The sequence below is a fragment of the Myotis nattereri genome, assembly GCF_964212035.1.
Source record: "Myotis nattereri genome assembly, chromosome: 4".
NCBI classification, from domain to species: Eukaryota; Metazoa; Chordata; class Mammalia; order Chiroptera; family Vespertilionidae; genus Myotis; species Myotis nattereri.
In genome coordinates, this window is record NC_138079.1 from 90,258,197 (window position 1) to 90,275,114 (window position 16,918).

Here is a 16,918-nt window from a genome sequence, read left to right on the forward strand (position 1 = left end):
GCCACTGTGTGCTCTACAGAGTCCGGCACCCAGCCAGGCCTGAGAATCGCTGCTTCAAACATTTTCTTTGCTGTCAGTGCCTTTGTTTTTAATTAAAAAAAGAAACTAAACAAACAAACAAACAGGAAGCGTGGTCACAGGCAGGACGTCCGTGCGGCCGCGTGCAGCCAGTGCGCCTATGCCTGCACAGCATCGGGCCCAGGCCGGCCTTGATCGTCTGCGTCTGGGAAGGGGCAGGGATGCTAAAACACCTCATTCCTGGGGTGAGGGGGAGTTCCATGCTGAGACACCAGTCCTGTGGGCGGGTGCTTCAGAGAGCCTGGCTGCCCAGGCCACCCTCTGCCCTCCGTAAGCCACAACCTCCTCTTCCCCTCCTGCTCCTCACTCAGCACCAGCCCCAAGACTAGGCGGGAGCCCCCACCATGGCCCCGTGTGGCTGCCTCCCCTTCTCAGCCCAATTAGCCCACAGGGTGATACACCCGCCCCCTGGGGCGGCTGGAGAATTCTCCTCTGCCCAGGGAGGGACTGAGAGTCTATGAAGGGCACTGTGAACGTGTGTGGGCCCACTGTCCCATCTGCCTTCTCCCAGGGGATTAGCCCTCCCCCTCTGCCTGTGGTCTTGGCAGGCTCATCCATCAGGGTGCCCCTGGCGTCCTCAGCCAAGGAGGGGAGGCTGCCCAAGGCCAGCCCATCAGAACCCCTCTCCCAGGACCCTGAACCATCACTGGCCCCCCAAGGACCAAAGAAAGATCCAACTGATTGTCCCAAAGAAATCTCGTCCCCAGCGTTCTCATCTCTTGTGTCCTGTTGTCCGGGCTTGCCTTTGGTTTCTGAGCTACCTGGGGTCCTTCCAGTCAACACCTTGTTGTGAAGTGGCTGGCCCTCTGTCTGACCTGCAGCCACACAGCGCTGGTCATAGAAGGCAGGAGGTATGGGTCTGCTCCAGCGGCCAGTCGGGCCTTTACATCTCCAGGGGGAGGGCAGCCTTGCTGGCTGAAATTCACTAGAGGACATCCGTCCGCTGGGCGCCCACAGCCACCTGCACCACTTTGTCAGTGACTTAGCTCATCACTGCACTGTGGTGGCCTGCCAAGGGCTTGACCCGGCCCAGAAGGTATGAGTGGCATAATAATTAAATAATCAGCCCTAATCAAACTGCTGACATGCATGGTCCATCTACCGCGTGCCAGGCATTTCACAGCCAGAATCTCCTGCAAGGTGTGCTGGTCACTCACGATCCCCTAACTGATGAGACAGTGATGCTCGGCCATGGTCTCCCAGCCGACGAGCGGGAGAGCTGGAGGTTCTAACTGTATCCCCGGGTGCCCGCCGGAAAGCCTGGAACAGAGTAGGTGCCCAATAGCTGTTTGTTGGATGAACAAGGGAAGGGATGGGAGAGCAGCCGCTCCAGGGCCCGCGCAGGCATGCAGCAGCAGGGCAAGGCCGTCCACAGCCTCGTGCTGCAAGCACAGGCAACTCTACCCCACGCCACTGACCTTCCTCCTCCTCGTCCATCACTTTGCTGCCTGGGAATTCACAAGATCCAAGAAAGTGTTAAGAACCAAGGCAAAACACCCTCCCTAAGCCCCCATTTAAATGCCCAGAGGGGGTGGATGGATGTGTTCCCTTAAGGGTGAGGGGCAAGGATGGCTGAGGGACCTGCTGCATTTGTGCCTCAGTTTCCCTGCTCCACATGTTGGGGGGGGGGGCGCGGGGAGCGATCCCTGACAAGCACACTGCACGAGGCCAACCCCTTTCTCTAAAAGCTGTAACTGTGAGAGTTTAAACATAAAAAGGGCAGACAACCTTCCATCTTCACAGCTGTTTCATGGCAGCAGAGGGAAGAAAAGTATTACAGCGGGCAGGGAAGGGCAGGGCAGGGCAGGGCAGGCCTGGCAGCCAGGAGGCAGCAGAGGCCGCAGCTCCAGCTCACAGCCTTTAGTTCCGAGAGGACTCAAGAACCTCCCTCTGAGTCCTAGTCGGTTTGGCTCAGAGGATAGAGCATTGGCCTGTGGACTGAAGGGTCCCGGGTTCGATTCCAGTCAAGGGCACATGCCTGGGTTACAGGCTCGATCCCCAGTAGGGGGCATGCAGGAGGCAGCCAATAAGTGTTTCTCTCTCATCACTGATGTTTCTATCGCTTTCTCCCTCTCCCTCCCTGAAATCAATATATATTAAAAACAACAACAACAAAAAACCTTCCTCTGAGCCAGCTGCACATGGAGCTGAGAAGTGGGGAAGAGAAGGTAACTTGGCTCAGGAATCATCTCGGACCCTCCTAGGCTAGGATGGGGACCCTTCTTGGGGTTCTCACAGCCTCCCATGCTTGCCTCCAACACCATGATGTCCTTGATTACTCAGTGTGTGCCTCCCCATCGAACTGTGGGCTGGACTGGGTTTACCCACTGCTCTATCCCAGCACCGGAACATCCAATGGCGTGTAAGCTTATACAGGAGGTGCCCTGCACAATTCAAGGGGCACCATGCCACACAGTGGCTCAAGTGCCAGGCAAGGCACAGGCACGCTGTGCAACTGGATGAGCAGGTGACAGATGAGCAAGTGAATGGCTATCCTTCCAGTGCCAGAAGGGCACCACATCAGCCACAGTGGTGCCATCGCAGAGCCCGGACCCCCAGAGCCGGCTTCTAAACCAGCCCTGAGAGAAATGGTAAAATCAGCTCATCTCGCTTTCAAATCTGGGCTATTTATGCAGCTGAGTTAATGTCCAAAGCCCAGAGACCTTATACGGACTTACAGAGGGCATGACCTCAGCCATCAAGGGGCAGTTCATTCACTCACTCAGCACATTTATTGAGTGTCTACTATGTGACAGCCATTGTTCCCCGTCCAGAGGGAACCAAAAAGTCCTCATGGAGCTTAAATGCTAAGGGGCAGAGAGAGACAATAAAGAAATGAGCAGATTCAGAATTTACTACAAAGAAAATACCACAAAAAAGAAAATAAGACCAAGCAGGGTAGGGGGAAAACCAAAGATGCCATGAAATAGTAATTCTGGTTTTGTTTTTAAGCAAAGACAAGAAATGTAATGCAGTGACTGCTCCTTGAGTGTGCCTAAGCACCAGGTTGCCCGGCGGCGTCCCTGCCCTCGAACCACTGGTGCGCTGCCTGGGCTGTGCGCTCAGCCAGCTGCTGGCCCGCAGGGCGGGCACCTCTCAGGCTCACTGTTTATCCCAGCAACACTGCCTTTACTCAAGAAGGTTCTGTAACTCCACTTGGGCAAGGGCCAGCGGGCCAGCCTCCCTCAAGGGAAGGATCCCAGTTGCTGCTCTACAATCAACGCCTCACTTTTGACCAAAAAGGGAAGTGACTGGCTGCATCCCTGAACCAACCCCTCCACTGGGCCCTGAAGGTCCTTCACACTCCAGAGGGGAAGAAACAGGCCCCTGAGGGCAGCAGGGAGGAATGTGCTCAGACTCTCCAGCGCCTGTTGGCCTTTACGATAGATTTTTGTAACAGGGGGAGGCGCTTATGATCTGATGTTAAAGAAAAAATACGTAAGAAGAGGGGCAGGAGAACTGATGAGAAGAGAGCCGGCGGGAAAGAGGCCCGGCCAGCACAGCCCCGCCCTCTCCGGTGGGGGGAGAGTGGGAGGAGGAGGCTCTGTGCGTTTCTGCAGTTTGCTATTGTCTACAATCAGCCCACAGTGATTTTATAATCAGTACAAAGAAAAGCAGCAAACATTTGCGATAGGGAAAAAAGAAACTTCCAACAAGGTTCTGAAAAGTGGACACGTTGTTGGAATCAAGGTCTTTCTCCCAAGAAAACCAGGGGAGGGCCTGGGCGGCCTGTCCTGGGAGCAGAGTGGGTTTCTCACCGCCCGTGGGTCGGGTGGTGCTCTGCCACTAGTGGGCGGAGGAGGTGTGCTGTGCACTGCAGGGTGTTTAACAGCATCTCTGCTCTCTGCCCACTAGATCCTGGGAGTACCCCCCCCCCAGTACCGGTTGTGACAACCAGAGGCGTCTGCGGACGTTGCCAAGTTTCCCTGAAAGGCACCAATGTTCCCTGGTGAAAACCACTGCTCTGGTTTTAGGTTCCTAATAAAGGAACCAGAGCAAATAAAAGTGTTCTTCACCTTCCAGGTACAAAGGTTTTGAGCCAATTTGTAAATCTCTTTGCCACCAAAAAAAAAAAAAGCATCCTAGAAATCAGCATAATGAACTTCCTGGGGAGGAACATCTCCCCGCCCCAAGCCTGGCTCCTGTTACACCTCCCCCTTCCCTATCTCGAAGAGAAAGAACCCCCAAACCACATCCCCCTCCCTCACCCCCCAGCCTGGGCGTTCTAAAAAAGACCCGGTTAAGCCAACCAGGGGGAAAAGTTTCCCTTTAGGCGGAGCCAAGAATGCGGTTCAAACAAACCCAAGGTCACTGGCGCTTGGAGCTGGCTAAGCGAGACTAGACCCTTATCGCTGGGCCTTCCAGGGAGGGAGAAAGGGGGGGGGGGGCAGTTTGATTTCAGACACAGGGACAGAGGACTTCTGTGTCCCACCCGGCAGGAGGCTGGGTGGCTGAATTGGGGAAGTGAACCCACAGTGGTGCTAGGGTGGTGGATAGTAGCTGACGTGCACGAGAGAGAGAGAGAGAGAGAGAGAGAGAGAGAGAGAGAGAGAGAGAGGAAGAGGGAAAAAGAAACTGGCAGCGTTCCATGTTCTGCAAAAACTGCTTTGGATATGCCTGCAGCTGGGGAGGAATGGAAAAAAAGCCATCTGTGGCCAACAGAGTGTAAGGACGGTCCCTGCTCACCTGGATAGAAAGTGGAGAGGGACCTCATTCTGGGGAAAAACTCAGTTTAACCAACGCGTGTTGCTTTGGAAAGCACAGAGGGTTATTTTTGCCTAACTGTAGCCACCAAGCAGTTTGGTGAAACAAAGTGGTCTCGAAGTAGCCCCCACCCATCATGTAACTTTGGCTTGACTCGGGCTCAGAGGTAGGAGACTTTGCAGCAAGAAGAAAACAGGCTAGACTTAAGGCAGAACTTTCCAACCACAGGAGCATGAACATGTGGAAACTCATTCCAACCAGGGAGTTTACAAGCTGAAGGGAGGGTTCGCTATCTCATGCTGGCAAAAAATAGTAATAATAATAATACACACACTTTTAAAACTAGGGTGCATAGTGGCACTATTCATAATATCCAAAGAGTGGAACCAACTCAAAAATGTTCAACTAATAAATAGATAAATAAAATGATGTGGTGTGCTCACACAATGGAATATTCTTCAACAATCAAAAAAGTAAAGTCTGGACCTGGCCAGGTGGCTCAGTTTCCGTACACCAGAAAGGTTGCAGGTTTGATCCCTTGTCGGGGCGTGTACAGGAAGCAACCGATTGATGTGTCTCACACCAATGTTTCTCTCTCTCTTTCTCTTTCTCTCTCTCCCTCCCTCCAAAAATCAATGAAAACATCCTTGGGTGAGGATTTAAAAAAAAAAAGGGAAAAGAAACGAAGTCTGATACATGTTACCACACAGATAAACCTTGAAAACATCATGCTAAGTGAAGGAAGTCAGTCCCCAAACTCCACATTACAGAATCCCAGTCATATGAAACGTCCAGAGGAGACAAATCCATAGAGACGGCAAGTAGATTTGTGGTTGCCTAGGACTTGGGGGCCTGGGAGAAGAGGGGAGTGACGGCTAATGGATTCGAGGTTCTCTTGAGGGCTGATGAAAATGTTCTGAAATTGACTGGGCTGCACCACTCTGAGCATATAAATTACTGGCTTGTACACTTTCACTGGGTGAATTGCATGGTATGTGAATCATACCTCACTAAAGCACTAATTAAGAATCACTAGGACCTCTGTGGCAAACTCTAAGGCAGTGGGACGAATGAGCTTCTACCCCAGGCAGACCTGGAGGCCACTGAAGGAGCAGAGGACTGGAAACTCAGAGACCAGACCTGAGATTCCACCCCCACCTGCAGCCACTGGGTGTCCTCAGACAAGCTGCTTCCTCTCACATTCAGTGGCTTTCGACTGCACTTAGACCAAACCCAAACTCCTTGCGCGGAAGCTCAGGAGGGTGACTGCCTCACCAGTCTCACCTCCCACTCCCATTCCTTGCCCACCATGGTCTGGACACACTGGCCTCCTTTTTGCTCCTTAAACAAACTGAGCAAACAAATGCATGAGGCCTTTGCACTTGCTGTTCCTTGTGTCAGAACACTGTTCCTCACATCTCCTTGTTGGCTCCTTTCCATGCCAATGTCACTTCCTCAGAGGGCTTCTCTGACCACCCTGCCTGAGTTGCTGCTGTGCCACCCTGTCACACCCCAGCACATTATTCTGCATTTTTTAAAAATTCATCGCACTTAATGCTGTATGAAACCATCTATATTTGTTGATCTGTTTATTGCCTTTCTCTCCCACTAGATACTAAGCTCTATGAGGACAGGGATTTGTCTATACATTGCTCACTTCTGTTTCTCCAAAACCTAGGACAGTGCTGTTATGGGCTCAATTATGTCTCTCCCCCATGCCCCCACCCCCACCCCACCCCCGCAAATCCATATTTGAAGTACCTCTAAATGTGTCTGTTTGGAGATAAGGTCTTTGTAGATATCACTAGTTAAGATGAGGTCATTAGGGTGGGCCCTGATCCTATATAACTGGTGTCCTTATAAAAAGGGGTAAATTTATGCCCAGCCAACATGGCTCAGTGGTTGAGCATCAACCTATGAAGGAGAAGGTCATGGTTCAATTCCAGGGCAGGGCACATGCCCTAGTTGGGGGCTCCATCCCCAGAGTGGGGTGTGCAGGAGGTAGCCCATCAATGATTCTGACATCATTGATGTTTCTATCTCTCTTTCCCTCTTCCTTCCTCTCTGAAACCAGTTTGTAATAATAAAAGTGTAATATGCTAATCAGACCGGACAGTCAGATGACCTTCCTGATGTTCTTCCGGATGAAGCCGGGCTGTGAGGGTCGAGCCCCTTGCACAAATTTTGTGCATTGAGCCTCTAGTAAAAATATATTTTAAAAAATAAAATAAAAAGGGGTAGAGACAGACAGGGTGACTACCATGTGAAGATGAAGGCAAATAGGGATGCTTCTACAAGCAAGGAATGCCCAAGTTTTGCAAAAACCCCAGAAGCTGGAGAGAAGCGTGGAACAGACATTCCCTCACGGCCTCAGGCAGAGCCTACCCTGCCGACAGCTTCACCTCAGACTTCCAGCCACCAGAGCTGTGAGACAGTACATTTCTGTTGTTGAAGCTACTGTTTGTGGAACTTTGGTATAGCAGCCCTAGGAAGATAATATGAGTACTTGTCACACAGTAGGTGCTCAATTCATACCTGTTGCATGACTAAGTCAATGAACAGTAAGTAGCTTCCTTAGCGATCAGCCCCTTTCACAAAGCCTGGGACCCACCTGCTCCCGGCATAGAAGGGACGAGCTTCTTTAAGCCCCAGCTTCCTCGCCAGAGGCCTGGGAGTAGTAATTCCACCTCCCTCATGAGCTGCTAGGAGGATTCAGCAAGATGACTTCTGTGAACAGAAGCCAGGGAGCACTCCACATCACAGACACTCCAGTGACAACTCTGCCCGGGGAGCCGTGCGCGGCGTACCCGTGGCCCTGCCCCTGAGCACAGTCAGTCTGTCGGAGACCTGTTTGGGGACCAGTGTGTAGCAAACACACCACACAGGCTCAGGAAGTCTGTAATCAGCTCCTGGGAGAGGGAGCCAGGGCAGTTGAACTCTGTGTAGTTCCACTCTTTTTAGCAACAGCTGAAACCAAAGCCGAGAGGCATCAGATGACTGCTCCGTGCTCACAAGGCCGGAGCTCGGAGCCAAGGTGAGCAGAGGCTTGGCTGAGCTGCCAGTCTGACCCACGAACACAGGGCAACCGGCAAAGGCTGCAAACCAAACCCCTGGCTTTTGCACCACATGATCAGGGAGATCAGGACTCTTAGGAGTCTTCCCTGTCTGCTTCAAGTAAGGCCGGGTGAGGTCCCAGCCAGAATTCAAAAGGTGCCTCCCAGGCTGTCCCTGCTCTGAGGCCGGGCCTGGGAGGGGGGACGGGGAGCAGCGGCTGGGAGGAGGCAGGTCTGTCTCGACCTGGCAGGTGCCAAGGGCGTGGGGGTAAAAGAGAGGCAGCAGCTGCCGTTTACTGACGACTCGGTGCCAGAGGCTTCACGTAACGTGGCACATTAAATCGGCCTCTGGTGCTAGAAGCCTGGTTCTGCTGTTACCCTGCTTTATCAATGGGGAAACGGAGGCTCGGAAGGAGTTTGAGGTCACACAGCTGGTTGGAGCAGCAGCTGGGATTCAAACCAGGTCCTGCCAACTGCACATCTGCACGCTCAACCACCTTGCCTCATCTGGGTTAAGCCACATGCCCCCGGCTTCTCACAGCCTCGTGGGAGCCGGGAGGACTGTAGTTATCGCTGTCCCTATTTTTGTCACAGGGACCCTGAAGCTCAGGAGGCCCACAGCCACATCACAGAGAAGTACTGGGACTAGTGCCCAGGTCTGCTGACCAGGCCATCAGCACTGGGACCCCTTCTCAACTCAGCCTAAAGCAGTGGTTCTCAACCTTGGCTGCACATTAGAATCACCTGGGAATCTTTTTAAAATCCTGATTTCTGGGCCTCATCCTCCGGAAATTCTGTTTCTTTGTGATGGGGTGGGGCCACAACATTAGTAACAGAGAAACAGAATTTCCGGAGGGTGAGGCCCAGAAATCAGGATTTTAAAAAGATTCCCAGGTGATTCTAATGTGCAGCCAAGGTTGAGAACCACTGGCTAAAGGGTCCTTCTAGGTGGTTCCTGAGGGGGCCTGGCCCCGCCCCTGCCTGACGCCTGATGAGCGGCCCAGTGGCTGATGGAGATCTGCAGGGGACAACCGGGGCCCTGCAAGGCGCCCCCCGCCCCTCCCACCCACCCACCCCTCCATGCTGGAGGCAGCACACCACCCTACCTTCGTCCTGCTCCGTCTGCTCCTGTTCGGCGCTGGAGTAGGTGCGCAGGAACTCGGCGAAGGCCCCGTCCCGAGCCAGCAGCTCCTGGTAGGAGCCCATCTCGGAGATCTTGCCACCACTCATGACGATGATGACATCCACCTGTGGCAGGTAGCTGATCCCATGCGTGACCAGGAGCCGAGTCTGCGGGCAAAGTGGAGACCGGGAATCACCCCGCGCCTGGGACAACTGTGAGTGCTCCCATTCAGCACATGTGCCCGCACCTGAGGGAGGAGGGTGGCGGTAACAGGGAAGGATCAAAGATCCTGCCCCGGATTCCAGGGTCAGGAGAAATGAATGACTTGGCTAAAACTCCACATGCTGGACAGTGACACAGCACACAGGGGTTGGGGCACTGCTGTGGGATGAGTGTTGAACTGTTAGTAAGGTGAGGGGAAAGGCTATTTTTAAAGAAAAATCTGAAGGATGGAAGGGAGGGAGGGAACCAGGCACATGAGGGCAAATAAACAAAGGACTCTGGCCCTGAGCAGTGGTTCGAGCTTTGCCTGTGCACCAAAGGCTTGCGGGCTCAATTTCCCGTCAAAGGCATGTGCCTGGGTCGCAGGTTCAGTCCTGGCCCTGGTCAGGGTGAATGCAAAAGGCAACCAATGGATGTGTCTCTCTTACATAGATGTTTCTCTCTCTCTCTCTCTCTCTCTCTCTCTCTCTCTCTCTCTCTCTCTCTCTCTCTCTTTCTCTCTCTCCCCGCTCCCCTCCCTACTTCCCTTCCACTCTAAAAATCAATGGGAAAATATCCTTGAGTGAGGATTACCAACAAAAAGGACTCAGATGCAAAACAATTTGCATGCAATAGCTTCATTTTTTTAAGTAACCACCCACTCCCACGCCCCCCTCCCCACCCCAACTATACAATTTGTCAATGTGTCTATCTTTTATCTAATGATCTGAATGTTTGGGAAGACACTCATCAAACTATTTACCTGAGTTGACAAACTTTTCCTTAAAGGGCCAGATGGTAAACATTTTCAGTTCTATGGACCCTCCGGCCGCTGTGGCAACGAGTGGCTCAGAGCGGTCGCAGGATGACAGCCATGCACAGGCATGAACAGGGGCTGGCTGTGCTCCCAGCCTGCTTTCTTCACAGACACTGATGTTTAAACTCAGTGCCATTTCCACATGTCACCACATCATTATCTTTCTTCAGGTGTTTTCCACCAACTTAAAAATGTAAAGGCTGGACTGGAACAGAGCAGGCCAGTGGCTGGCCCCGCCCTTGAGAGAGGAGCTGCGTGCAGAACACAGGACGACCATTTTTTAAAATTCTACACACACTCTTTGTACTCTCTAATTTTGTATGACTTCAATAACAATTTTTTTATTGTTCAAAAATTATGTCTGTACAGAATTTGTTGCAGTGTGTCTGGGAATGCTTCAACAGGCAAGTGGCAAAATGCTCACGACATACGTGCACAACATGATAAAACCCCATCAAAGCGTTTATACACACAGCAAGAGGATGTGAAAGAAATTACAAAAACCCCTAAGCGGTGCGATGATACCTAATTGCTTTGTCCTTTTTCATGTTTTTCTGAATCCCCTATACTCTTCCCATGGGCATGTTACTTTTTTAATCAGGAAAAAAAGAAAAGAAAGAACCAGTACTCTCACCCCCAAATTCCCTCTAAAAAATAAAATAATAAAAGAGACAGCCAGTTGGCCTGGAGGTCAAATCCCCCCCCAGTGTTACCTACAATAATCAAGGCTTAACTATAACAAGACAGCGCACAAAGACCACTAGGGGGTGCACCAAGAAAGCATAAAAAATGCGGAGACAAAGAAACAGGACAGAAATGGAGGAAGGCAAAATGCTGGATATAGAGCTCAAAACCACACTTTTAAGGTCTCTCAAGAACTGTCTAGAAGCCGCCGATAAATTTAGTAAGGCCCTTGAAAAGACTGTTGAGACCGCCGATAAATTTAGTAAGGCCCTCGAAAAGACTGGTGAGACCGCCGCTAAATATAGTGAGATCCTCAAGAAATCTAATGAGACCCTCGACGTTGTGATAAAGGACTAACTAGAAATTAAGCATACACAGACTGAAATAATGAATACTACACAGACTCCCAACAGCAGACCAGAGGAGCGCAAGAATCAAGTCAAAGATTTGAAATGCGAAGAAGCAAAAAACACCCAACCGGAAAAGCAAAATGAAAAAAGAATCCAAAATTACGAAGATAGTGTAAGGAGCCTCTGGGACAGCTTCAAGCGTACCAACATCCGAATTATAGGGGTGCCAGAAGATGAGAGAGAGCAAGATATTGAAAACCTATTTGAAGAAATAATGACAGAAAACTTCCCCTACCTGGTGAAAGAAATAGACTTACAAGTCCAGGAAGCGCAGAGAACCCTAAACAAAAGGAATCCAAAGAGGATCACACCAAGACACATCATAATTAAAATGCCAAGAGCAAAAGACAAAGAGAGAATCTTAAGAGCAGCAAGAGAAAGACAGTCAGTTACCTACAAGGGAGTACCCATACGACTGTCAGCTGATTTCTCAACAGAAACTTTGCAGGCCAGAAGGGAGTGGCAAGAAATATTCAAAGTGATGAACAGCAAGAACCTACAACCAAGATTACTTTATCCAGCAAAGCTATCATTCAGAATTGAAGGTCAGATAAAGAGCTTCACAGATAAGGAAACGCTAAAGGAGTTCATCACCACCAAACCAGGATTATATGAAATGCTGAAAGGTATCCTTTAAGAAGAAGAGGAAGAAGAAGAAAAAGGTAAAGATACAAATTATGAACAACAAATATGCATCTATCAACAAGTGAATCTAAGAATCAAGTGAATAAATAATCTGATGAACAGAATGAACTGGTGATTATAATAGAATCAGGGACATAGAAAGGGAATGGACTGACTATTCTTGTGGGGGGAAAGGGGTGTGGGAGATGCGGGAAGAGACTGGACAAAAATCATGCACCTATGGATGAGGACAGTGGGTGGGGAGTGAGGGCGGAGGGTGGGGCGGGAACTGGGAGGAGGGGAGTTATGGGGGGAAAAAGAGGAACAAATGTAATAATCTGAACAATAAAGATTTAATTAAAAAAAAATAAATAAATAAAAATAAAAAAAATAAAGTACAAAAAAAGAAAAAGAACATTTCTTGTAACCTCGGTTCAGGGAGAGAAGAGCAGTATCTGATGGAAGAAGCTCACTATTTAGTTCTTGATTTTTGTCTTTGAAAATGAGTGACTTTTGGGTTTTATAAAATATAGAGGAGAGGAGGAACTAATTGCTGTTATGGGGGAACACCCCATGCCCCCTTTATAAGGATTTGCATCTCACTATTCAGTGAAGTGTTGGAGCAGTGTTCTCAGTATTATAAAGTGACAAAATAACTCTGAAAAAAATAAAAATAAAATAAAATAAAACAGTAAGAGAGGATCAGAGCCACTCCCTATCGGGTTGTGGCCGTTTTTCTCCCCGAACCTCCGTCCCTCGGCCGGTGGTCACTTTGGAAAGGAAGGGAGAGCTGCCTGCTTGGTCACAGGGGCCCTTGGGGTGGGATTTCTTTCTCTGATGGCACCGTCACTGTTAAATCAGGAAGAGGGGGGCCTTTTCTGGCCAAGTGGAGGCAATGACTTCAGGTCAGGGCCAAGGACTTCCCCCGTCCTGAGAAGGGTGCCAAGAGAAGCATTAGAAAAGTGTTCTTAAGTCCAATTAAAAAAAAAAAAAAAAAAAAAAGCCGGGAAGTGAAGGCATCCTAAAGGAGACACACTCCGACAACCAAAGCACAAGAGAACCAGGCCTCGAGCCCTGCCCCTGCCCCTTCCGCAGGTACCTTGTTCTTCAGCATCCCCTTGGGACCGATCACATGTTCAAATATGTGTTTGCCCACGTGGGCATCCACCGCCGACAGCGGGTCATCGAAGAGGTAGACGTCGGAGTCACAGTACACGGCCCGGGCCAGGCTCACGCGCTGCTTCTGGCCCCCGGACAGGTTCACGCCCTGGGGATCAGATGGCAGAAAGTGAGTTTGCTGGGAAACCTCCAGACATGCAGGGAGGGCAACCTGCGAGGGATTCAGCACACCCGGCCGGAGACGGCACAGGGCTGCACCCTCCCGTGGCTGTGCAGAGCAGAGGCAGGAGGGTGCACCGGCACCGCTGCGGGTCTGCGTCCCGGCACAGGATTAGCCTCACCTGGAAAGCAGGTGGGAGAGAAGACCTGAGCCTCAGGGAGCTGCTGAGAGGAGACCCAGGACAGAGCGGGTGTTTAACAAAGGGTGGCTGGTGACACTGAACATTGTTGATTACGGGAAAGGCTCCTGCTCTCTGAGTCTGATGGAAGGCACCAGAGGACATGGCAACGATATCATTACTGCTATTACTGTTTTTTGTTTTTTTTTTTGCTGTTGTTAATCCTTGCCCGAGGATTTTCAATTTTCCATTGATTTTTAGAGAGAGTGGAAGGGAGGGGGAGAGACAGAGAGAGAGAAACATCGATGTGAGAGAGACATCTATTGGTTGCCTCCCCAATTAGGGCCGGGGATTGAGCCTGCAACCGAGGTACGTGTCCTTGACCAGAACTGAACCCGAGACCCTTCAGTCCGCAGGCTGATGCTCTATCCACTGAGCCAAACCGTCTAGGGCTGTTGTTGTTGTTATGGTTAACAGCTGATGGTTTCTGAGAGCTCACTCTGGATCTAGCACTCACTGGTGAAGCCTCAGACAGTCCAGGCGGGCTGCACCCTGCGGGCACTGGGACCCAGCCCTACTCACTAGCAGGAAAGGTACCATTTTCTAATTCGCACAAGAGCACCACATGGGCCACACAGCAGCAGCCCTGTCCCTCCCATGAGGGATAACTCATTGCCATTTCCATATCTGGCTGGGAATCAAAGTGGACACCCAGTGGGTTAGCTGCCAGCCTCCCTGAGAGATGCCCTCCATCCCCATGCACCAAGATGGTGTCCTGGCAGCCAGGTTTTTCTGCTTGGTCCCTCTGGCCACAGCTTTCTGGTCCAGGGGCAGATACAAGACCTGAGCTAAGCCAATCATATTCTCTTCCTCCAGATTCTGGTGCTGGGGCCCAGACAAGGAGAGTTAGGAGTCACCAAGTGGCACATACAGGCACTTAAAAAAAAAGAATAATAATTTCAAAAAGCTGATTGGCAGATTTCCCTCTAATGAAATAAATTATTCATCAACTAAGAAAGCTGATTGAGCCACTGTCTTGTAACTGAAAATGGACAAGAAAGCTCTCTGATGCTGCTGTGGAACATTTGCATTTGCCTGGTGCACACCAGGTGACCACCAGGGGGCGCTAAGACAAGCTGGCCAGTCAGTAAAGCATGTGCAAAGGCCCGGAGGTGGGAAGGGGTTCAGGCAAGTCACTTAGCCTCTCCCTACCTCCTTTTCCTCAACCACTAACGGGGGAAAACAGTAAATCCCATCTCACAGGCTTGTGTGAAGACAAAACATGTATAAAATGTGTAGCACTGGCCCAACCAGTTTGGCTCAGGGGATAGAGCGTCAGCCTGTGGACTGAAGGGTCCCAGGTTCGATTCCGGTCAAGGGCATGTACCTTGGTTGTGGGTATATCCCCAGCAGGGGGTGTGCAGGAGGCAGTTGATCAATGTTTCTCTCTCATCGATGTTTCTAACTCTCTATCCCTCTCCCTTCCTCTCTGTAAAAAACCAATAAAATATTTTTAAAAAAATGTGTAGCACTGTATGTACTAGTGCCTACTCCATAGTAAATGCTCAGTGTCAGCTATTTTATTATAACTGATTTGAAAGAGACTGTGAACATCTGAATTACTGACACCCCTCCTCCCTGTATAGTGCCCTTTGTCATGGGACTTTGCAGTCACATGACTACAAATGTAGAGCACACTTCCTGGTCCCTAGTCTTTGGGCTCAACCAAGTGACCTACCCACTTTGTGGTGGAAAGAACAGTGTGCTTTAAGGGACATCATATTACTTTTTGTTCTCTTGGGCTTCTGTTCTCAGCATGAGAATAACTTACCCCTGGGGAGCGGCTGCCCCCTCAGCCTAGGCCCCAGAAAGAAGCCATGTGGGGCAGTCCTGGGCCAAACCCAGTCTGGAGCCAAGCTCAGCTGGCCTGCAACATGGAGCAGAGTTGCCCAGCTGAGCCCGGTCTGGGTCAGTCAATCACAGTCAACTCACACACCCACAAGTAAGGGAATAAGTGTTTAACATCATAAGTCACTGAGATTTTTTGTGATTGTTACACAGCAATAACTGACTGTTACAGGGTCCGTGCTGAAGACATACTGACCTTCTCACCAATCTCCGTCCGGTCCCCGCTGGGCAGGATTTCCAGATCTGGGAGGAGGGCACAGGCTTCTATCACAGACTTATAGTACCTTTCCTGTAGCTGACGTCCAAAAAGGATGTTTTCTTGGAGAGAATCATTCTGAATCCAGGCCTGCTGGGGGACGTAGGCCACTGAGCCCTACTTGGCAAGTGGAGAAGAAAGCAAGAGACAGGGAGACGTACTTGGTTAACAAGATAGCAGCCAGCTCACCACATGCCAGAAAGGCCCTACCTTCACAAGCGAATGCATCCCACCCATTGTTTCAACAAGAGGTAAACTGAGTCACAAAGGACAATGGATGCCAGAGCTGAGATCAGAACCCACACTGACCAACATCGGGAGTTCAAGAATCAAAATCCTCATTGGTGAGATTATAGTTATGCATTTAGTAAAAATTCACTGAATGCCTCCATCAGTGGACTAAAATGCCTCCCAAGAATGGGAAATTATCGATTACAAAAATTACTGATTACAGTTGTGGCAAATGCTAAGAGAAAAACATATGAGACCTTTAAACAGTCCTTTAAAAAGAAAGACCTGCCCTAACTGGTTTGGCTCAGTGGATAGAGCATCGGCCTGCGGACTGAAAGGTCCCAGGTTCAATTCCGGTCAAGGGCACATGCCTGGGTTGCAGGCTCAGTCCCCAGTGGGGAGCGTGCAGGAGGCAGCCGATCAATGATTCTCTCTCATCATTGATGCTTCTATCTCTCTATCCCTCTCCCTTCCTCTCTGTAAAAAATCAATAAAACATATTTTTTTAAAAAAGAAAGACCTAGTTAGGAACATCAGGAAAGCATGTCTTGAGGAAATTTCCTTGATGAAATTTAAGCAAGGACTTCTGTGTCAAAATCGTCCATTTCAAAAGCTGTGGTGTCTTTCTTCCCACATAATGTGAGGTATCAAGAAGGCCATGAGAAAAGGGCTAGGCACTCCCTTCCCGGGCAAAATAACCATCACAAATAAACCTTTAACCTCATCAAACCCAATACTCAGTGCGCCCTCCCATTCCAGATCCATCACTTCTTTATTTAAAAGCTTTCTCCTTTAAAGCTGTGGTTCTCAACATGGAGTGATTTTGCCCTCCAGGGGACATCTGACAATGTCGAGAGACACTTTTGGTTGTCACAGCTGGAGGCTGCTACGGGTGTCCCGGGATAGAGGCCAGGGATGCTGCTAACCACCCTACAATGCACAGCACAGCCCCACAACAGAGAATTATCCAGCCCAACAAGTCAACAGGGCTGTGGTTGGGGAAATCCAGGGTTAATGAAACAGAACGCGACATAGGTCCCTACATGATTTGTAATTTTCTCCCAGTAACCCAGCTCACGTGGACCATTGATCCTACTTCATAACATGTATTTGAAAGCAATGACAGAACATTTCCTAAAACAACAGCTAGACAATATTAGTTTGGAACCAACTACTGTAATGTATACTTTTTACTAATGCATATTAGGCTAAAGGGCATTATTTAATCAACAAAGATTGTGCACTGAAATAGGGACAATGGCATAAACCAGCATCCCAAAAGCAGATTCCAAGAGACAGTAATTCTGGGCTATAACTAGTTTCCACATAGATAATAAAAAGGTTTGGGCAAATATGGCTGGACCATGCTGGG

General features: G+C 49.9%; 1 protein-coding gene across 2 annotated transcripts in view; it reads right to left on the reverse strand.

Annotated features, from left to right (window-relative positions):
* ABCC1 (ATP binding cassette subfamily C member 1 (ABCC1 blood group)) overlaps positions 1-16,918 on the reverse strand; it is a gene marked incomplete at its 5' end in the record, with an annotated part of 143,173 nt that overhangs the window by 23,508 nt on the left and 102,747 nt on the right. The window contains 4 exons of one of the 2 annotated variants that reach the window (XM_081089065.1): positions 1,497-1,526; positions 8,942-9,125; positions 12,794-12,961; positions 15,256-15,432. In XM_081089065.1, coding sequence (XP_080945191.1) covers positions 1,497-1,526; positions 8,942-9,125; positions 12,794-12,961; positions 15,256-15,432 — 559 coding nt within the window. The remainder of the gene's footprint in view (positions 1-1,496; positions 1,527-8,941; positions 9,126-12,793; positions 12,962-15,255; positions 15,433-16,918) is intronic. The other variant, XM_081089064.1, reaches the window with a different exon arrangement.